Below are 22,202 nucleotides of genomic sequence, written 5' to 3'. Positions count from 1 at the left end.
TGCATTTTATTTTTTTATTTTAAAGTGAGTCACGTGTGTACACTGCAATGCAAGAATGATGTTTGGGCCGTTACATCCTCTAATCCCTTCTGGACAAATTTAGATCAGAAATACGGATGAGTGAATAGACATTAACCAGCAGGACACATAGAGTTTAAAGTTTATTGAAAAGAGGGTTGGACGAGATGAGCTGGATAGGGTGTGAGGATTGGTCACCTACTGACCAGTGGGGTTACCAGTGGGGACGCAGTCTTCAGGATATGGACTTTTCCAGAAAAAAACTTGGAAGTTGGGAAAGGATGGAGAGTGACATGATCAACAGGAGGAAAAGAGATAAGATGAGGCCTGTAAGTGAGAGTAAAGGGACTGACAGATAGAGGAACGAGATACAAGCAGACCACTGCGTATAGTTGAAGTCTGGCCCATCATCGCCCAAACCTAAGATGATACAACCTCACTTTTTGGGTGAATTGTTTTTCTATCAGACCAGGACCTACAAGAGTTCACAAGATCCTCCATTAGTAAGAACCCCAGTTAATTTGGAACATTGTTATGATGGCATGCCGAGTCTGAAAGAGTAGCTTCTTAAAGTGACAGAGGCGTAATTTAAGGAGTTAAATTACAAAGTCAATTTTCTTTAAGTCTTGTGTGATGTATACAGCATTTTCATAACAATTGAAGGTAACAGAGTTACTTGACTGTGCTATAAAATGGCACTACATGCCTAGAAATTACATAACACTGCCCCTTTAAGCTTCACCCATTTCACCATTGTGAATTGCATCGTGTTGCTTTACAGTTCTATCTCCCGATAAAGCAAAATGAAGTTTCACTTTGTAAAAAAAAGTTCAAGGAGCACGAATACTTTTGCAAAGAATTGCATGAAGAATAAATAAATAATAATCATGCGCTCTGTGATGAATTTTTAACACATCCTGTGACATATTCAGTTGATGCAAAGCATCAGAACGCGTTTTTTTTTTTTTTTTTTTTTGAATCGTGTAATGTCCTATATAGAGCAGAAGAACATAAAAAAGGCAGTGCTTTGTATAGCGGTAAACACAAGTCTGCTCAACATTTGATATCACTGGCCTGACTGAGCAGTAAAACGAAGCCTCGGCATGAATCATGAAAGGCCTCGGCCCACTTATTACATCTACAAGCTTGACTGCCTTTCATCTTCCCCGCAGTGCGCTCATCCGATTGTTGCTACTGCCACATCAGGATCCCTGAGTTCAAAGGACTCTCCACGTGAGTCTGAGGTTATTCTCTGCGCTCTTTCCCCTAAATTGCCTTTAACACGTCTCAGATTTGCACCGTCATGTAGAGTCGAATATTTATTGATAAGGAGGAAAGCTGTAAAAGCGTTTACCTTCCTGATTTATCTCCTGTGAGCAGGCCAGACTTGTGTATCTTGGCACTGATGCGCTCCGCTTGTGTTATGCAGAGATGATAAATGAGTGATATGTAAATGTTTTCCTGTTTGGAAGGAAGATGCGAACCATTTCAGAGGAGGACTGGTTTTTCCTTTGGGATGAGAGCTCTGTGCTCCCAGGAGGAGAATCATTCTCTGAACTCCTACGTTCCCGCTTACTTTGGCTATACCATCAAAGGGAAAGAACACGCGTCAGTGGATAAAATAGGGGGAGAGGGCTCCGTTTTCTGAATAATGCATTAACAATTGGTTGCATTTGATCTTCAAGCACAAAAATGAATAAAAATAAATAAATTGGGGCAACTCTCAACTTTGACCAAATACACCCCTCGATGTTTGAGCTCCATGAATGAATCTGTTACTTTGTATGTCTTTGTTCTGGCAGTTTGTCAGGATGTGCCACCACCACCACCACCACCCCTCCAACCGCCCCTCCGCTTGTCCTCATTTTCTGTGCGTGCATTCCTGCAGCTGCCAGCGTGATAGACTCTTGACTGAGCTTATTCTGAAGTGTGCCATGATACGACATGAATGGAGTTTTACACTCACAAGCTGAAAAACTCGCCTTCATGCACCGCAAAGGCGACGGCGATGCCAAGAGAGTTTGAGTTGCAGAGTCATCTTTGTATGACGGCACCGGTGGGAAATGTAACAAAGATGCAGCAAGAAGGACTTAAAAGTCAGACTTAAAGACTTGTTTGAAGTCCTAAAATTAAAAAAATATATATTTTTTGTTTGTTTTGACACCCAGCTAGGCCTCAATCTGACAGTCAGATGGGCTGACACATCCACTGTTATGTGTTAAATCTTATTCATGCTGTTTAAGTTGTTTATTTAAGTCGCTCCAACTTACACTAAAACCATCATAGTACACAAATGAAAAATCTGATTCCACTGATTTAAAGTTTATCAAAGCTGCTTGGTGTAAAAGGGACTCAAAGCAAACAAAAATGCAACACTTACTTTGTTTCTCTAGAATTTGTTTTAGTCTCTATTTACTTGGCAAACATACGGTGGAAAGACAAGGCAAGAAATCAGTTTAGCCTGATATCCCTAAATTAAATCCAGTGTAACCATTTGATCTAAACCAGGGCTTGCGTGTGGGAGAGCTATCAGCTATTATTTCCATGCCTCCAAGTAGCAGGCATGCTTTAGGACTGCTGGAGGAAGCAGGAACACAGAGGAAGACGCCACAAACTCACATGGAGAACATGCAAACTGAACATTCAAACCCAAAACCGTCTTGTTGTCCTAACAACTGTAGCACTATGCAGAAACGTGTACAACTCACTAATGTATTGACTAAACCTGGTTAGACCTATTCAAATGCACAATAAATCATTTAAAGCAAAGCAAACTAACATCTTACAGATTAATATAAACTCTTAGTCTTGGAAAACAAAAGTACAGGAAAAAAAAAAAACTACCTAAGCACAGCCAGGTGAAATTCATGAATTCATTCACTATAACCCACTTGTTAGTGACTCGGCTGCTCTATGACAAGGTCACAGTCAAACGCTGCTTGCCCCTCGTCCTGACCCGCACAGGACGGGTGTAAATATTTGCAGAGTGATTTGCTCAACTCGGATGGTCCACCGTCCTCGCTGCTGTGAGTGGACGGAGTCGTGGCACGCGCAGTTTCTGGCAGCTTGTTCTGGGTTCAAAGATCAGCCCGCACTCCGCTACTGTTTGCTTGTACGAGAGCAACGGCACCTGGAGCGACCGTCTGTGATCTCAGAGCCCCAGCATGTGTGAAGGCTTCAACCAGCATTCCCACTTAGAATAAGTGATTCTGCAGCATGTGGCACCAGTGATGAGGCAGAGGAAGAGTTTTATTCAGAAGGGGGCGGGGGGCAGTAATGTACTCAGCACTCCGTACAGTAGCTGCTGAAATATTTCAGTCTGAGCTGCTTTGATGGATGGAGCGGTCCTGCCAAGACCAGTCTGATCGGAGTGGAAAAGAGTTCAGCGAGATGGCAGGATGTTAATCAGCTCGTCCTCAACTCCTTGTGGGAGATAATGTCACTTTGCCTTCCTCTTTTGACTTATCTCACAAGTTCAAGCGGGTTTGGTGTAAAGAAAACATTTTTAATGTCCTCAACGTTGTGTTTTAATCAAGACAAACTAGGAATGGTGTGATTATCTCCTAGATTGTCTCATTTACAGGAAATACTTCAAGAGGATCAGTACTCCGTCTGGACATCAATTGAAATGCATTGAAAGGTCACTTCAACCTTTCAAGTTGCGGGGTCCTGAACACGACTGCATTCTTACTTGTTCTGCCACTAATCAAAGCCTCACTGACTTCTCACGTGTCTGACCTTTACTCTGATCCTCCGCACCTGTCTGCAAATTACAGACGACTCAAAAGCCGTCACCGCCTCACTGTGAGATTTTTCCAAAGTGGTCCTCCTTGGACTTTCCCAGAGAGCCCACAGGTGGAAAGTTCCACCTAAGTAGGTGCAGCATCTTGAAAAAGTATTTATATGCCTTCATCTTTTCCATATTCTGTCATGTTACAATCACAAAAAGATCACATTAGCTTTGGGTGGCACCAGGACCAAGAGAGAAACTCCAGCATCCCCCGCCTCATTGGCAATCTCCAGCTCCTTTGAGACGATCTCAAAGCATCCCATGTCCAGAGGCATTCCCTCAATGCGAAGTGAGGAGCCCCAAAAGGCATCAGTTTCCTGAACAACGCCAGCTGAATTATTTTGGTGTTGAGGATCAGTGGTTCTACCTCCTTGTATCCTGGATCTCATTTTCTCAGTCATAATCCAGATCCCAGGTCCATAGGACGAGGGTTAGAACACAAAGCGGTAAATTGAGAACTTGAAAACAAGGTTTAATAAATTAATCGCATGATTAATCAAAACGAGCTCCATAATTTCCATTCTAATGACTTAATAATTTTTTAAAGGTCAATTCTGTTTACAGTGTTATTTATGGTTTCTGTTTTATATATTGTTCTTGATTGTTATGTTTTACTTTGGATATTTAAATGTCTTCCAGTTCTTTACAAAATTAAAGTTCACTGGTCTTTGAAAGAGCAAAGTCAAACAATAATGTAACCATCAATATTTAAAATTGCTTTCAAAACAATATTACCATTTATCTTAATGATTTCTGGGACACTTTATCATCTAGTAAATGTTATTATGACATGCAGCTTGACCAAGATACCAAAACTCCCCTGCTTGAGGCAAAGACTGACCTCCAACCCACCATACTCCAGTTAAGAACCATGGCGCTACGCCGAGTTCCAGTTGTACTCCAAGCTGGGGAATTCCAAATTCCCAGTCGGAAAAATCCACTCGAACGACCCTCCGAAGTCAGATTTCCAACTGGGAATCTGGGAGCAACTCTGAATGCCTCCAGTTACAACTTGTAAGGCGGATTTCGCATTTCATTTTGGCCGCTCCTCCCATTAACAGATACGTGTTTATTTTACAAGAAAATCAATGTTATATACAGCTACTATACACTGAAGCAATTAAAAGCGGTGTTTGCTAAGTTATAGAAAGTAAAGCTTCAAATGTTTGTAAGAGCTACTGCAAAAGTTTATAGCCATGTTGAAATTCCGTCTTCTTAGCTAGAAGGCTATTACAATTTCCCAGGTATCTGGAACGCAGCATTACAATCATAGAAGCTGCTTACTGGCTAACATGAAAAATGTTAGCTAGTTTGGCTAACATACTGGAAAACAGTGGAAAACGTGCATTACTCATCAACCTTAACACAACTTACCCACTGAGATAGATAGTGGTGACTCTGTGGAGACATTTACCAGATACAGGGAAGGTGGTCAGAGCTGAATCCCGGAAGAAAACCTTTAGAGACTGGAGTGAAGACTCACTTCTAAGAATCTGTGAGGAGAACAACGCACTTCCACAGAAGCTCTCCATCCAATCCGGATGAGCTTGGATGGAGCTAAAACGGTTTTACAAAGAAGAATGAACAAAATGTTCTCATCTGCAGAAACTTTAAGCTGGTAGAGGCATATTTTAAAAGACTTGTAGCTGCAATTGCATTAAACCGTGATGCACAAAGGGTTGGATTCAGATCAAATCCAGTAGAAAATGTGGGGGGTGGGGGTTTATGTGATAAGGTCTCGGGGAACACTGAAACACTATGCATTAGTATGCTACACAAACCATTATTACACAAACCTAATTTCCATACTTTTTGCATAATGAAGATAGGATCCAAATGTGATATTTTGACTAATTAAGTGGACTGCAGTGCAAAAATGTGCCACCAGAGACAATGACAAATGTTTTAAACTTTTATTAAAAAGTAGACATAGTTCAGCCATCAAGGCTGGCCCGTTCTCCTCCCCAGTCCATTACCTCATGATGGCAGCGATTCCTGTCAGACCGACCTGACAACCGGGCCTCAGTTCTGCCTAAATAAAATCAGGGAGAGCCATGGTCTCTGGCCTTAATCCTTTACACGAGAAACCTCCAGCCTGCTCCAACCTAGCTTTAGACTATAAATATATATATATTTAAAAAATTAAGTGTAAAAGCCTTTTGCAGGTCCTCCAAGAATAAAGAAAGCATCTACAGAGAAGATTTCCCTCAGAGAGGGTCCAGTCGCCATTTGTTTGTTCGCTGACATCTCAGGAGATTTTTATTTTTTATTTTTAATTATTATTAAAAACAGCTTTACTGGGTGACCAAAACCAAACTGAACAGAACCAGGTTGGGCAAAAACTTGTGACTAGAAAGTTTGGATGTTAACAGCACTAGTAAAACACAGCATCTCACAGTACGGACAGAAAAAGAGGGGAAAATGCCTTATCGGTATACACAAATATATAAATATATACACATTGGGCATTAATTAAAAGAAAATAAAAAATCTGATTTACATTGACTTTCTGTGTCAACTGGCTGCTAATACGAAGACAGATGTTCAAATGAAATACAGCAGTAAATTCTGCAGCAGCGATTGGAGGATTAAACGGAGAGGCAGAGCGCCCCCTGGTGACAACACAGACATTTTCTGGAACGTGGCGTCAATTTTGAACTAAACCGAGTTGTTTGGGTTACAAAAAGGTAAAAATTGTCATTTCTGATGAGACGTGTTCTTTGTGCATTTATTGGACAGGTTTCCATTCACAATACCAAATAAAATGTGCCTGAAAGCAATAAAACCAAAAAATTTTAAAAAAGAAAAAAAGACACTGGTTTTAAATACTGTATAGAAATGATTAAGCAGACAATTTTATGTACGCCCGGTGCCGTTACTTTTACAAAGGAGTACAAACAGGAGGATCATCTGAGGTGTTTTAAAGTGGCAGGGCACTACAGACAAGAGGCTCTATGAGCCACTCTGGTTCCTGAAGAGAATCTGCAATCTGAAGCTCAACCCAGCTGAAACTCCTGACCAGGAGTACATCTGCAGAAATGAAATTAAAACATCTTGGCAGCTATAAAATTACCCATCCAGGACAAAAAAAAAAAAGTCAGCAAAGAGATAGCCTGGCGACAAAGCGTCAGGATAGTGTGATGATGTCGACGGCGAACTGAAATATAAATCTTAAGAGCCATGAGGAAAACAAATTATCGTAAAATGTTCATTTTTCTTGGTTGGGACGAAAAAGAAGAAAAAATTATAACAAAAAACATCACCGATATCAAAAATGTTACAAATATAAATCAGTTTTCTTTGTTTTCCAAAATGTGAACATAAATTTGTTAACCAAAAACCAGTCCTTCTGAGATCTGAGTCCTGCTGGTTGTGTGGGAAGAGGAGGAGGAAGAGGAGAGCCTGTGGTCCAGAGATGATGATGGGGAGAAGACACCCTGGGTTCTTCACGAGCGTTTCAGTCTCTTGGAATGTCGCTGCTGATGGCTGGGCTGCTCCTCGTCGCTGCTGGCGTCGCCCCGCCCCCCCCGCAGACGAGTTCTCCTCGTGCCCTGCTCCCCGTCGCTGTCCAGCTCCCTGTAATCCTTCCTGCCCCAGGCGCCAGAGGTCCTCTTGCTCTTCCTCCTCCTCCTGCTGCTCTCCTCCTCTTCCTCCTCGCTGTCCGCCTCGCTCTTGCTCTCTTCTTTCCGGCCCCGAACGTTCCTGCCGGTCTTCCGGGTCGATTTGCCGTTCTGCATCTTCTTCTTGGGCTCCTCTTCCTGCTCTTCGCAGGACCCTTCATCGTCATCACCCTCCTCCTCCTCTTCTTCCTCTTCCTCCTCCTCCTCCTCAGATGAAGGAGGAGCTTGGTTGACGCGCTTGCGGGAGCGCCGGCGGAGGTAGCTGATTCCGGGGAGCAGCTTCTGGATGAGCTCAGTGAGCGTCTGCTCCGTCTTGCCCATGCAGGAGAGCACCGTGCTGCCCTGCTGGTTGTACTCCTCCGCGTTGGAGAACACCAGCTTCATGTCCTCCAGGAAGTCCTGGGCGTGTCGGTACGAGCCCTGGACAAACTTCCCCAGCATCGTCTGGAAGTCCATGGGCTCCGAGATGATGTCCAGGTAGTCCTCGGCCTCGTCCAGGGAAACGGGCTCCCTGGAAGGCAACAGAGAACGCGTAAATGTTTCCACTTAGGAAACCTTTTTTTTTTCCACCCCCCTAAAGTCACCATAAAAAAAAAACAAAAAAAAAACAAAACTGCATTTCATATTTGCTCAGGTTGTCTTTGCCTGATATTAATAACTCATTAATGACCAAAAGCTCTCATGTGTGATGGCATCAATAGGAAGTTTAGAGATTAAAACGATAACGTCTGTCATTCAAAAGTGTTGAATCCGTAGCTCTTCTGTAAAATCACAGACTACTCTGTCCAAAAAAAACACAAAAAAAACCAAATACGGTGGATATGAAGCCAATCTGAAGTATAAGGAACATGTCGTTCCGATGCCTGATGACTAGCGCCAGCATCGATATGATTCCATCTCTTAAGAGTTCCTGGTCTCGGCTCACCTGAAGGGCCAGCTGTAGCGGAACTTCGTCAGCTTCTTCAGGATCTCCTCGCACCTCTCCAGCTCCAGCGCCTGCTTGCTGACCCCCGTCTGGGTACTCTGCCTCACCTGGGGAAACGCCATCACAATGATTAGCTAGCATCTCTCATTGATCCCACTCCCCCCCCTTTCCCTCTCCCACACGCCGAGAAGTGATTTCTCACCAGTTCGTCGATGTCTGCGGGGCTGCTGGGTCCGGCTCTCTGCTTGCTGCTCTGCCTGCTGGATGCCTTCTTGGCTTTACTTTTGGAGATCTTCTGTCGTAATGAAGACTGCTTGTTTTTCTTCCTCGGCCTCACTGCAAACGGGAGCGACACGAGGGCAGGGAAAGAACAGGTCAGGATGTTTGCGCTTCGCTCGTGCTTATGAAAGCTGGACATTGTGGACGTCTTAAGGCCCCACTGATCCAGACTGAGGCTGAAGGGACAAACGGAGACATCTCCCCTGGAACTGTTCTTCGCGGTTATCCACGCCACACAGGCCGGAGCCGACGGAGGGATCATCGCGCCACATTCGCCGAGTGAAGTCGGAGTGAGGCACGGAAAGCTTCAAAGCAGAGTTCAGACCCGAGCGTCAGTGAACGACAATAGAGACGCAGCGAGGACGAGGCCTGGATTTCCCCCCCGTCGGCATTCTTCTCTCATTCCCAAACGTTAGCAACGAGGAAGGCTCTCTCCAAAACCAGCTTCTGCAGAGCACTTCACTTTTCCCCACTGGTCTTAGTTTTTATATCAATAATTCACGTCCACATCCTAGATTTCTTTCAGCCAATTTTCAGATTTCCTGCTCTTCTTGACAATTTTCAAAGATTAAGATTTAAGGAAAGAGGGACGACCGGAGGAATGGGAGAATAGAAGATGGAATAATGTAGGGAAGCTGTGCACAACAAATTAGTAGGGCGGAAACTATTAATCGGGTTAACCGTGATGAATCGATTATTGATAAACTAATTTAGTAATATATTTAGGAGTATAGAAGAAAAAAATTGAGGCAATTTGCTGGGGGGAAAAAAAAGCCACATTCAGAGCAGTAATTAATCCAAAACTGTATGAGAAATATATACATTTAAGATGAAAAAAAGTCAGTTTGTAAATTTGCTCTGCCCAGACCTTCTCAGGTGGCACAGTAAAGTAACGCCAAGTTGTCGCATTTTAAGCAATAAAACATTTCTTATTTTAAAAAATTGAATTGCTTATTTGCATCTGCAGAATGTGCCGATATTTATCCGATTAGTCGTCAGAGTAATCAATGGAATAATCAATTACAAAAAAAAATAATTGTTAGTTGCAGTCCTACGAATGAGTTAAGTTTTGAAATACGCAAATTTTCCTTTTTCCAAACCTTCCCGCACCAGGAATGTCAGTTTTCCACACTTTCGGGACCCTGAGAAAATTCATTGTATGTTGCAATTTTGAGTTTTGATCCGTTTCCACGGTGACACAGTGAAGCCTTCCTTCATCAGACGTAGACGGTTTAATAAGAGTTTGGGATAGACTTCTCTCAGATACTCACAGCTGTGCCCCATGGCTTTGTAGTCATTCTCTTCCTCATCCTCGTCGTCGTCTTCAGAGCACTCCTCTTCAGACTCCTCCTCGCTCTCCTCTTCGTCGGTGTCTTGTTTATAATTCCTGCAACCAGAGGGTTAAAAATTCATCCTTTGTGCAGAAAGACAAACAGCCGAAACACGCAGGTCTCTCTCTGCAGCTTCAGGTAACCCAGCTGGTTACCCACCCCCGTCATCCCCACACACCTTGAGCGGGAGCCCCTCCTGGCCACGGTGGGCTGGCAGGCCGGACACAGCCACTCCCCAGCGGGGATGCGGTACAGAGCCGGTCGCAGGCAGAACAGATGGAAGGCCTTGTTGCACTCGTCACACAGGATGAGCTTCTCATCATCACCTGGATCCGAAGAGGTTAAAAAACCATAAATAAATAAAAATGAAGTAGAGAGGTTGTTTTTTTTCCCCTGTTATTTAAAGAGCATTCCTTCACTTCTTTCTTTTCCTGCTCGGTCTAAGTCAAACTGCTGTGAGTGTTGCCAGTGCTGTGCGGGTAGCAGATCACTACAGGGTCACCTGATGGCGTGCGGAGCTGCCGGCTCTCGACGTAGACCTGCCTGACACATCTACCCTGCTCTGCTCTGAGCTTTCTGCTGCCTCCCTGTCTGGGTCTGGTCCTACACTCCATCAGCCTTAGAGGCATGTCCTTCCTGAGCTCTGGACAGAGACGAGACCACTGCAGCATTCAGATAAACCATCTGTGAAAACTCGAAAGAGGCAACAGGTAGTTCATCGCGATGCCGCTGTTCTATAGCAACGAGGGAAAAGCCGCTGCTGCTGCTGCTGCTCCAGTTCTGTCAGGGTCAGTGTTTCTGAGTCTAGCTAGCTCAGAAAATAAACGGGAAACATCTGCATACAAAAATCAGACTGTGTTTAAAAATAACAAGAATAAAAAAGAAGCAGTAAGCCTCCCTTACCTTTCCTGCGACAGACTTTGCAGCGAGCGTTCTCGGCAGACATGTCCCACTTTATGCAGGCGTCCAACATTCCCAGCAGAACGTGCATCCGGGAGAAGGTCAGCGCCTCCCTGATGGCCGACTTCCACTTCTCTACCGCTGTGGCTACCTGACAGGAGGAGATGAACACAGTTTTTTTTTTTATTTTTTTTTTTTAAAATGATCAACCTGGTGGCTTACGGTGACTCTAATGCAGCGGCTAACGATTCTTTTTTGTAATTGATTACCGCAACAATTAATCGCATAAACAGAGTGACGTTTTTATACGATAATAGAAACAAATTCAAAAGATGCAAATGAAACAAACAATTCAATTCCTTTATAAAGACGAAAGTAAACATTTTATTGCCTTCGGCTGAAACTGCCACTTAGTGAGTTCTGGGTCAAACATGTTTACAGACAAATGCTTTAATGTTTACTGTAAATATATTTTTGAACAATTTTGGCTTAATTACTGCTGACTATTTTTTCAGCAAATACTCTTTTTGCGTCTGCGAGCTCCTCTGTTGACCGTTATTCGATCACTAAATTAGCCGACAATTATTTCAAAACTCGTTTCAGCCTTAAGAGCCTTGCAAAACAAAACACAAAAAAAAAACATTTAATATTTTGTTACAACAGCAAACTCCAAAAGTATTTAAATCTTAGAAATGGAAGAAGCACACGTGTCCGTAAGTTTTACAAATGAAAATGCAGCCCTAAACAGAGAAACATCTCCGTAACATGCTCTGCTTGCTTTGCAATTTTTAGGTGTTTAAAAATAAATTAGGCCAAATACAAGCATAAGCCACACTCTAATTGGAGAAAGGTTAAAATAAAAACAAGAATCCTTTCCCTTCCACTACACAATTATTTTTGCTATTCTGACTTAACTTCACACCATGACAAAATGTGGAAAAGTTTAAGGTACGAATATGTTCATGAGACAACAGAAATGAAAACTCCCGTCCCACTGTGTGGCGGTCTCACCCTGGCCTCCTCTGCTAGTTTCTTCTCCTCGTCCACCTCCTCGGCCTTGCTGCTTTCTTCCCCTGCTTGTTTCTTCTTCTTCTTCTGTTTGGGAGCCATGAAGCCCTGCAGGAACTTCTTGATGACGCAGGCCTGCAGCGTGATGATGCACTCGCCAAAGTCCTTCAAGCTCTCCGTGTCTTTCAGCTGAAACCGTCAGAGGGAATGCATAAATACAGTTACGCGATGGAGAGACGGTCCACTGTGGGACGTTTCTTTAAGCGATGAAGTGACTCGCCTGCTCTTCTATGTCTACGTTGTCGTCCAGGTAGCCCAGTCCTCCCTTTTGCAGTCTGGAGGCTATCTCCTGGATGTCGCTGCGCATGTACTTGAGCAGCTCGGCGTAGCCGTCGCAGTTCCTGAGTCCCAGTTTGGATTTACGACTCAAATGGATGGAGTGTAGGATGTCCTGGTACCTGAACATTTACAGTTTTGCATTTACTTAAATTCTCTATTGCAGCCTTATTATCACATTGTTCATAAAAGCCGGTTTGTTTGTTTGCTCAGCTTCCTGTAGAAGCAGGCTTGGTTTTAAGGTTTAAAGCAAGTTAAACATTTTGTCTCATTTCTGCAGCAGGTCACACTAAGCTGGTAAAGTCATAAGGCTGCACAGCCCTGTGTGTGTTTGTGTGTTAAAGTAATTATGTCCAATTATAGGAGCCCGTTCACCTGCTTTGGATCTTTAGCTTCAGCTCGCTCTCTCGGACTCCCTGAGGATGAAGACTTTCCACCAGCTCCTCCAGCTCAGCCAGGCTGTCGATGACGAACCTGGAAGAAAAAGGCCAGAAAGTCGGATCACGAAGATCAAATTTAAATTAAGATGAAATGAGAATTAAAAATCGGAGCGGCGTTGGGGGGAGAGGGGGAACCGCCAATGTAGATGCCCACCAAAGATTCTGTCCCTGTTTGGGAATTGTAGTTTCAATGCAGACGTCCGGTGCTGCCCCCTGCTGGACTCCTTCACTTACGGCGCCGTCAACGCTTGCGTCGTCTTTTTCAGCTTCTGCGATTCAAAACACACACACCTGGTGTATAGGAAACACACAAGCACACGTGTGAACAAGCCAACCTAGTCCCAGATCTGATCGTACCTCTACATTGTGAATCGGGTTGCGAGTCAGGAACTGAAGCAGCCTCGCTGTCTTCCTCCTCCTCTTCCTCCATCTCTGGCTCGGCCGCTTTCTCCTCGGGCGGAGGAGTGAAGCTGTAGTCGATGCCGTCGTGCACCCAGCCCTTCTCGACGTACAGCCCGGGAACCACGTCAGAGAAAAGCCAGTATCTTCACACACAAAAAAAAAAACAACACAGTTGGGACTCATTCATCTATCAGAAGACCCTCAGTCGCTGCGGCATGAGCCTGGATGAGGTCAGCACGCAGACAGAGCAGCAACCTGTTGTGGTTTCTGTCGGTGCCGAGCGGCGTCCGGCGCATCACCAGTCTGGCTTTGGTTATGCCGTCCTGGAAGGCGCGCTCCGCCGCAGCCTTCTGTTTCCGCAGCCGCTCCTCCTCGGCCTCCTTCTCCATCCGCTCTGCAGAGAAAACACAGAAACCAGTGAAGGCGGAGAGGCTTGAAAGGCCTCTGCACCGAATGACGAATTTTATCACAACATTTAGCACAGGGATGCACCGATCCACTTCTTCTCATTTTCGATGCCGATACAGAGATCTGAGTTTTAGAAGCAGCCCATAATGACCTAATCCATTTCTTTTATTAAATGTACTGAATTACATATTTATTTGGTAACTCCGCACCGGTACACCACAGACGCTTGGTCAAACATGGCCAGAAGCCAAATGACTGACCAGCTGCCAGGTTTACCTTTGTTCTGCCGGTCCAGCTCCTCCTTCTCCTTCTTGGCCTGCATGGCCATCAGCCGCCGGCTCTTCACCAGGCTGATCAGGTCCTCAGGTTCCGGCTCCGGCTCCACCTTCACTTCCTTCTTGCTCTCCTTTTTAGCTGCCCCGTCCTTTTTCTTCTCACCTTTGAGCCGAGAAAACGTAAAAAAAAAAAAAAAAAAAAAAACTGTAAATATCTTAACGTGCCAGATGATCCCCGCGACACGACCTGCACACCGACCCCACCTTTGCTCTCCATCTCCTTCTTCATCTTCTTCTCTGCCTTCTTGCGGTCGTTGACCTCCTTCAGCATGGCCAGACGCTCCTTCCACAGCTCGGCAGAGCGCTGCTGCCTGGCGTCCACGTGGTCCTCCACCGAGTAGGTCATGAGGATGCGGTGGCACAGCGCCACCAGCAGGTCCACCTTCTCCTCCGGGCTCAGCTCGAACACCTCCACCGTCTCCAGCTTCTCCAGGAACTCGCTGCTCACCACGTCGTCGTAGCCGCCGACGGCGCCAGAGTCCTCCGAGCCCTGGGCGCTCTCGTCGTGCGCGTCGCACGGCCGCAGGCATAAGCGCGTCAGCTCCGACGCCGAGTGCATGGTGAGCGGGATCTCAGACAGGGACATGTCCAGCTCGCTGTAGCCCTCGGCCAGCTCGTCCTGCAGCAGCGTCTGCAGCAGCACCACTAGCACGCGGTTCAGGTAGTGGAAGCCGGAGCGCTCCCCGGCCAGTGCCTCCATCAGCGCCACCGCCGTGATCGGATACTGGTCCTCGGGCATCAGCAGCCCGGCGTAGCAGTGGAGGAAGTCCACCACCATGGCGACCCTGCCGAACAGCGTGTTGGGCAGGCCTTCGGGCATGTCCACCAGCTTGAACATCGGCAGCGCTTTGCCGCCTTCGATCTCCTGGTCCTCGTATCTGCGCGACTGCTCCTGGCGGACCAACATCTCCTGCTTGCGCTTCTCCTTGGCCTTCTCCCTCAGCTTCTCTTTGAGTTCGGCGCGCCTCCTCTTCATCTCCTCGTTCTTCTCTTCTTCACTCATGGCTGCCCATCTCTTCTTCTGCTCCAGCAGCTCCCAGCGCTTCTGCACCAGCTCCTTCAACTCGTCCGGCAGACGCCCGCGGTCTTCGGCGGACAAAGTCTTGGCAGCTTTGGTTATGAGGGAAGAGAGGGACGTCTTCTTGTCCTCTTTTCCCTTGTGCTCCTTGTAGTAGCGGACGAGGTGCAACGCCATGGGGTGCAGCGGCTTCCCAAGCTTGGGCGTGCCCAGGCTGGAGCTGCGAGCCCGCTTCTTCGGACTCCCTGCGGGGGTTCCCTTAGCCAGCTGCAGCAGAGTCATCTGCTTCATTTTTGGTGTCTTATCGCCAGTTTTTCCGTCTTTTTTAGAGGATTTTAGAACATCGAGTTTTTTATCGCCACCCTTTCTGCTTTTCTTCCCATCTTTTTTGTCCCCGGTCTTCTTGCCAGACTTTGGAGTGGAGGGAGCAGAGCCTTTTCCGTCTCCCTTCTTAGGAGTTCCAGAGTTCTTCACCTTGAGAGGGGAACCATTCATCTTCATCTTCTGAAAGAAATAAGAAAAATATAATAATTAACTCATTGTTTAAAAACAAAGCTTAGGCGTGTGCAATATGGCTTAAACTCAAAGTGCAAACCAATAGAAGCTATAAAACAAACCCAGTGAGTGCATCAGTGGAAAAAGAATAACTCTTCAAATACCAAAGATATAATTAAATAATAAAATGGATTTATCGCAGAGTCCTAACAGAGATGAAAAAAGTAATTAAGAAACACTTTTATACAATCGAGGCTTTTCACACACACTGGAAGCATGAGACCACTTCTATTAATTTTCATCATGTGCAGTTATTCATTTATGCCTGCAGGTGGCTAACGGTGCTACAATACAACAGTAGAAGAACTACCAAAGCAGCACAGAAGAGGAACAGCTACATCAGTCAAGATGTTCCGTTTCCATTTATGTTTTTTCAGTACTGCAAATGTTACTGCATGTCAAAAAAAAAACTGCTGCTGCTGCTGGTGTGCATGAACTATTCCCTTTCCTTGAGGACCTTCATACTTTATAAGGTGGAAACGCGTCAACTAACCTGCATGTGACCCCATATGGTGGGACTAAGAGGCAGCCCTTCCTTTTTCTTTCTCTTCTTCTTCTCTCCCTTCTCATTCCCTGAATCCTCTCCAGGAGTGTCACCAGTTTTCACCTTCTTGCTAGGTTTGCCTTCGGGAGAAGTCAAGCTTTTACGCTTCGTGGACGGGTTTCCTGCCAAGAACTGTCGACAAAGAAAAGGAGTGAGCACACAGGGAAAGCAACTATTGCTCAATATTAAAGAACAGTGAACTTCTTGAACTTCTTTTTCCTTCTACAATTGTCACACTTAAACCACAATTTGGAATTAATTTGTGGAGGATTTCATGTGGTCGTTCAGCACACAGTGGCTCGGTCTTGTGAAGCGAGAAGAGATCATGAGTGCATCTCATAGTTGCCAACAGTTTTAAACTTCACCACAGCTTCATCCCTCATGTTTGTTGTGTTCACTGGGTCTTTTTGATGCCTTTTGTCTATTAATGATCTCAAACAACCTTCACTGGATCTACACCGACGTTATACCTTTCCTTCCACTTCCTGTCAATACGATACTTTGTGTAGGCCTTTCCCGTAAAAGCTCAAGAAAAACACATTTCATTTTGTGGTTATCGTGTAAAAAAAACCAAAACAAAACAAAACAAAAAAAAACTTAAAGGAATATGAATCTTTAAGAATAAGAAAAGGTATATATTCATTACCTTTTGCGGATCAAGGAGGAAGTCGCTGAATTTACTGGGCAGGTTGTATTTTTTCACCAGGTCATCTTCGACCACCCAGGGGGCACTTTCTCCTTTGCCCAGCCTCAGAGCGTAGTGTCTGATGAAGTAGCGCATGATCTCCTTGGTTGGAGGCCGCTCTGTTCTATAGAGACTGTCTGCGGGGACATCGCTGATCACCTATTATTAGAAGAGGAAGATGAGAGAGCAGGGTCGGTTTCAGTAGCGACTAAATGACATACCAATGGTGGCATTAAATCAGAGAAAACCCGTCAAAAACAGCACAGCGCAAGCATCCAATTATCACTAACGAGCTACTCACCTTATCCTCATTGATGAGCTTCACGTCATACTTATGAGGAAGGAATTTGGGCATGACCCATCTCTTCTTCTCTTCCTTCATGGCAGTGGTAGCTTTCCTCGGAGAACGCCGCGCTCTGTCACCTATTGGCACACACCGCCAGCATGTTAGCAAGCAGGAAGAGGCTTTAAAACGTTCTTGAGGGTTGATGACGTACTCAGACTCTCCCTTCTGTTCTCTTCCTCTCGGGACGGAGGCTCCTTCCTCTGGTTCTCCTGGCTTGCGTTCTCCTTGTCGCTGGATGGGGAGTCACAGGCCCCTTCGAGCTTCTTCTCACCTGACTCCCCCTCTGGGGTCTCCAAGGGATGAATCTTGATCACTTTCACTCGCAAACTTTGGTCTTTTCCCACCTAGAATTAGCAGCAAAGAAAAAAAAAAAAAAAAAAAAAGTGAAACTAGATCAGAACTGGAGCATTTTATGAAATGATTGTTGAAAGCTTACTGCCGATCTAACGAACTTAAATCCATCAAACCTTTATTATATTTCACAGAAACCTTTTTTTAAAGGGGCGGTATTATGTAGAATTGACGTTTTGAGCTTTACATCATGTTATAATGTTATTCCCTCATCAAGAAAAAATAAATGAGAGTGTTGCTTTGATCCTTTCATGCACGTCTTATGAAATACTTGAATATCCTGTGGCAGCTATCCAGGGGTACCTCAACGCTTGTTTCACAAAGTCCCGCCCATTTCCATAAAGCTCCTCCTTGGAGCTTCTGCCTCACAGAGCACACCTCCCCCAGCCATTCCCCACTTGGCTCCTTCAGACTAGTGGCAGCAGCCATTAGCAAACACCTGGTGGAACTCCGAGTCTTCTGAACTTACTACAGAAAAGACTTCTCAGCCCAACGCTCCTAATATAATGTAAATTATGTAAACTGCATAAAGAGGAGCATTGTTGTGACGTGCAGAAAGCGAAGTGCCGGAAAGAGCAGGAGCTTCTTAAAGAGACAGAAGCCCAATTTCAAGGCGTTAAATTGCTATTTTCTTTTAAGTCATGTTTGATTTGAAAGATAATTTAAATCAAACATGGTTGCTATAATTGTGAAGCACTTTGGTCACCTGCTGTGGTTTTCAATGTGCTTTTTCAAATAGATTTGACATTGACATGTAGCATTTTTAAAACATCTGAAGGCAACGTTTACTTGGCTGTGCTGTATGTGCCTGGAAAATGCATAATACTGCCCTTTTAAATTATTACAAATTATTCAGCTGGGATAATAAAACAAGTAAATAAAAAACTAAACAAACCAGGAAGTCACACTCTTCACCAACAGCATACTTGGTGAGGATTTCCACCCAGGCCATCTCCACCAGTTTGTCTAAGGACACCGTGTTGTGGTGGACCATCGCAAGGACTGGCTTCTCAAACCATAGAGGGTACTCCTCCTGAAGCCTAAAAAAAACAAAAAAAAAAAAAAAAAAAAAAAAAAAAACATGGTTAGTGTCACACTAAAATTAGACAGTTTATGTTAACAATATTACCATTATTATCAATTAAAATATCTCTATTATCAATATGTCGTTCACAAGTTCTTGAAGGTCTGAAGATTTGTGGGGATGCTGAAAAAAGCAACAGTGACCACTAGGGGGAGTAAACAATCTGTGGATATAATTAGAGTTTAAATGCAGCTTATGACCCTGAGTGATCTGAGCACCTCTTTATCTGCTCTGTACTATGAAGTCTTCCTGAGGTCATGTCGTTGGAAAGACGAGGCTAAAGGAACCGTCATCGGACCATTACGCATTGAAGGATGACAAATTCAGACATTATATTAATACAATGAGAGGTGGAGCTCATCGCCTACCGAGCCGTGACAAAGCAGTAAAAACCATACGACCTTCGCTGGCAGACTGCAGTTCCCTATGATCTGATTCAGCTTTTGCATGAATAGCAGAGTCCATCTAAACTGTTTGCAATTATTTATGGAAATCAGATCATTGGTGGGTTTAAAGTTTTCTCCAGATGTGACAAAATAAATCTACGGATGGAAAACTTTTTTTTTACCCCCCTTTTATCATCACAAACCAGCTACGGCAGCAAGCAGAGATTAGATTAAAGCCTCTCGCACTTACAGCTCTGTGACTTCTTGTTCCTCCTCCCAGGCTTCTTTGTGAGTAAGCTGGAGGCTTCCTGTGCTCTTGCATGTCCAGATGCGTTCATCATACCTCTGCAGGCGTGCCTCATACTCTCTATACACAGTTTGTCAAGGATGGTGCCATATCTAAATGTGAAGTGATTAAAGCCAGATGCAGATCTAACAATATTAATTATGATGCGGCGGTCAACTCAAAGGGTGGAGAGTCATAGGGTGTGGATAGGAAAAGTTGTAAAGCATTTATATTTTTTTGTAAATAATATGAACACATCAATGTCTTCTTATTTATTAACAAAATAAGTATTTATTATGCGAAAGAAGGTCCGACGTATAGTCATTCATTCCCAACTTTTTCTGTAATTTACATGAATCTTCTGTCAAGAGACAGCTTATACTACTATTAAACAGAGACACCACTGTACCAATGGATGATCTAACCTAATGTTTTTTGATCTGCTTATGGTCTGTTGTAAGAAAATATGCTTACATAACTGCAATAAACTACATGACCAGCAGGAGGTCACTCAAGAGTTTTTATGGTTTGATCAGCAATCATTCACTCCAAAAGCTAACTGACCCAAACAGAAATTAAAATGACTTTATAAAGCAAAATATTCTTGATTTATTTCACCGTCAGATTATTTATTTGCTCATAATTCATCCATACTTTGTCTACATCTGCTCAGTTTTGCAATATTCCAGGGAAGATGGTGTCCTTTCCTTTCCTTTAATTTGAGAGGAGGTGGGGTTCGCCCTGAACATGTACTTTATTGAATGTGGCCTATGAAATTGTTTGACTATTTCTAGAGCTGCACCAATCAATTACCAAAAGGGACGAATCGACCAATTTGTCCTTAATTGGCTCCAAGCAGTAATCAGCAGGTCAAGAGTCAAAAACAGAAAACTCATTTCCTACTATTCATTAATGTGTTCCGAATGGCATCAAATATCAGCAGGCACTGTGAAGCATTTTATTTGACTTAATTTAAGGAAGATGGAAGAAAATATAACTAACAAGTCTCTTGACAATGGTCTTGTTTATAGTTGGTCCTGACAGTGAAATCTGCCAGTGACCAAAGTAAAACGTCATTTGTTCAGTTTTAAAACATAACAGCTGTGTCACTAATTAAAATACTGCACCAAAACAACGAAGCAGGGAGTCACAGGAGCACCTGGCTAGCTAGCTAGCTAGCAAGCTACACAACCTGCCTGCCAGCTAATGACTACTGTCGCTTGTTTCAGACCAACAGCTCCTAGACAAGGGGCTACAAAGGCACAATTATAATCCAAATACCGAGTAAAACCTTGAGATAATTTTTTCAGCACCCTGTTGTCCTTCAACAGATATGCTATAAGGTTGTTGTGTGCTAATATACCAGCTAGCCCCTGCCACCAGAGCTACCGCTTTGCTCCGTGGAGGCAAGGCCAGCAGCATTGTGACATAATGGGATGCCTAGCGTTAGCAGTGCGCTAACTAGCCCTCCTAGCATCGCTAGCTGTAAGCTTAGCCGTGAAAGCTGAAAGTGAAAGATACTCGTCCGCATTTTACGAACAATAAAGCTAACTTTAGTTCTATATTTCATTCTAACCCGTTTCAAAGGCTAACGAATAGCTGCAATGTACCAGTTAGAGATGTGACATGGTTAGCTAGGAAGCTTGTCATCCAGTCAAAACTGTGTACATGTAATTGAGACATTAAGGGACAGAAATTACAGGTAATGTCAAATTCCTTAACCACCTTAACAGGAGTGTGAATAAAAATGATGGAAGCGTCTAACTGCTAACCAGACAAATAAAAGACAGACCACTAACGTAGCGATTGGTTTGGTATATCGATTCAAAGCATGATGTTAAAGGATACTCTTTGTTCCTGAAGGCCTCCTTGGTATGCTCGATGATGTAGACGTCTTCTCCCGGGCCTGGTGGCTCGGCTAGCGGCTTAGCCAGCGGGTAAGGTTTCCGGCCCAGAAGCGGTGCCATGGCAGATCCAAAGACGGCACGAGTGCCAGAGGTTAAACGTGGCTTTCTGGCAATAAACTAGCACAACCTTACTTCCGTGATAGTTCTTAGCATGTATCCAAGCGTCGGTAATATATGTACCGAGGGATAGCACGTCTCGCGTTACAGCCGGCAGGCCCCGGCTCTGAGCGTGCCGAAGCTAGTTAATCAGCTAGCAGTCTGGATCGCTATCTCGTTGCAAAACAATAACAGTGCGCTTCTCACCGAGGGCCTCATCGCAACATTCTCCGCTTCTGCAGCTGCGGAGACACGCTGGTTTTAACCAGAATTCCGGGAAGTAAAAGATGTTAAAGCTTTGCTCCGACGGGTTAGTTGGTAAACTTTTAGTTCCTTCAGGTGAACACGAAAGGATGAGAGCCACACCGAAATCAAACTCGCGGCAACAGCCAGAGCTCAATTCGGCTGCAGTTTTACAGTCCTAATAAAGTATTTTTAAAGTAGATCTGATCTTTTTTTGCTGATGAGCTGTGCTGTCGAGGTTTTGTTTTATCAATAAACAATATTCGCAAGTGCTACAAGAAAGTATCCCCAATCAAACAAGAGGTTAATTCCCTGTCGAAATGGCGGGAGTTTCTAGTCCACCGGCAAAAGAACCCTCAGTCCGTTTCCCCGGCAGCAAGCAGCGCCGCGCCTACGCCCCGCCTCCTCTCACAGATCATTGGCTGATTTGGCGTAGCGCCCTGATTGAATTGCTGAAAATTGGCTGTCCTTGGCTAGTAGAGCCTGTCTGTCATGATCTGTCAGCAGGAATATTAAATAAACCGCTTCTATTGAACAGAAAATAATAGGAAGTTGCCCGAAGATTACAAAATCGCTTGTTAACGAAACCCAAAACAAACTTGAAAGAAATTGCGTAGTTAATCTACGTTTTTTCCTCCCAATTAATTTTTGAACTTTATATGTGATCCATTTTTATTTTTAACAGAGCCAGTGGCAGCTTTTATATAAATGCAGAGCCCCTTCTTCTGTATCACATAAGATCAAAGTACATTATGGATCTGCAATCCAGTATATATATATATATATATATATATATATATATATATATATATATATATATATATATATATCATTTTAAGCAGCAAAAGCAAATGAGGTGGATTAGCAGTGCTTGCCAGTAACTAATGGTGATGGTGTCATCTAGCTATA

At 44.2% G+C, this 22,202-nt stretch overlaps 1 protein-coding gene across 2 annotated transcripts; it reads right to left on the bottom strand.

Moving 5' to 3' along the window:
- Window positions 1-5,707: 5,707 nt before the first annotated feature.
- Window positions 5,708-21,690, bottom strand: baz1b (bromodomain adjacent to zinc finger domain, 1B). Of its 2 annotated transcripts, XM_008425429.3 has the most exons (22): window positions 20,896-21,690; window positions 19,012-19,128; window positions 18,187-18,331; window positions 17,092-17,284; window positions 16,896-17,017; window positions 16,556-16,753; window positions 15,859-16,041; window positions 13,997-15,314; window positions 13,734-13,895; window positions 13,305-13,443; window positions 13,005-13,192; window positions 12,802-12,916; window positions 12,583-12,681; window positions 12,152-12,329; window positions 11,875-12,060; window positions 10,867-11,014; window positions 10,466-10,606; window positions 10,142-10,289; window positions 9,904-10,019; window positions 8,556-8,689; window positions 8,354-8,460; window positions 5,708-7,939 (listed from the first exon to the last, which is right to left on the bottom strand). In XM_008425429.3, exons 1-22 carry the CDS (start codon window positions 21,012-21,014, stop codon window positions 7,255-7,257), a joined length of 4,941 nt encoding a protein of 1,646 aa, XP_008423651.2. In that variant the 5' UTR covers window positions 21,015-21,690; the 3' UTR covers window positions 5,708-7,254. The 2 variants fall into 2 exon arrangements, with proteins under 2 accessions (XP_008423651.2, XP_008423652.2); XM_008425430.3 differs by lacking the exon at window positions 10,466-10,606 and having other exon boundaries at window positions 20,896-21,687.
- Between the last annotated feature and the right edge of the window lie 512 nt (window positions 21,691-22,202).

The sequence above is a fragment of the Poecilia reticulata genome, chromosome 13 (genome assembly GCF_904066995.2).
Source record: "Poecilia reticulata chromosome 13, P_reticulata-male-v2, whole genome shotgun sequence".
NCBI lineage: Eukaryota > Metazoa > Chordata > Actinopteri > Cyprinodontiformes > Poeciliidae > Poecilia > Poecilia reticulata.
This window is presented reverse-complemented; position numbering and strand designations above follow the sequence as displayed.

Coding starts and splice junctions, on each gene's coding strand:
- baz1b (XM_008425429.3), bottom strand. CDS start 21,014: ATGGCACCGCTTCTGGGCCGGAAACCTTACCCGCTGGCTAAGCCGCTA. Junction 12,917..13,004: donor ACCCGATTCACAATGTAGAG/GTACGATCAGAT, acceptor TTTGAATCGCAG/AAGCTGAAAAAGACGACGCA. Junction 10,020..10,141: donor AGGAGGGGCTCCCGCTCAAG/GTGTGTGGGGAT, acceptor CTCTGGTTGCAG/GAATTATAAACAAGACACCG.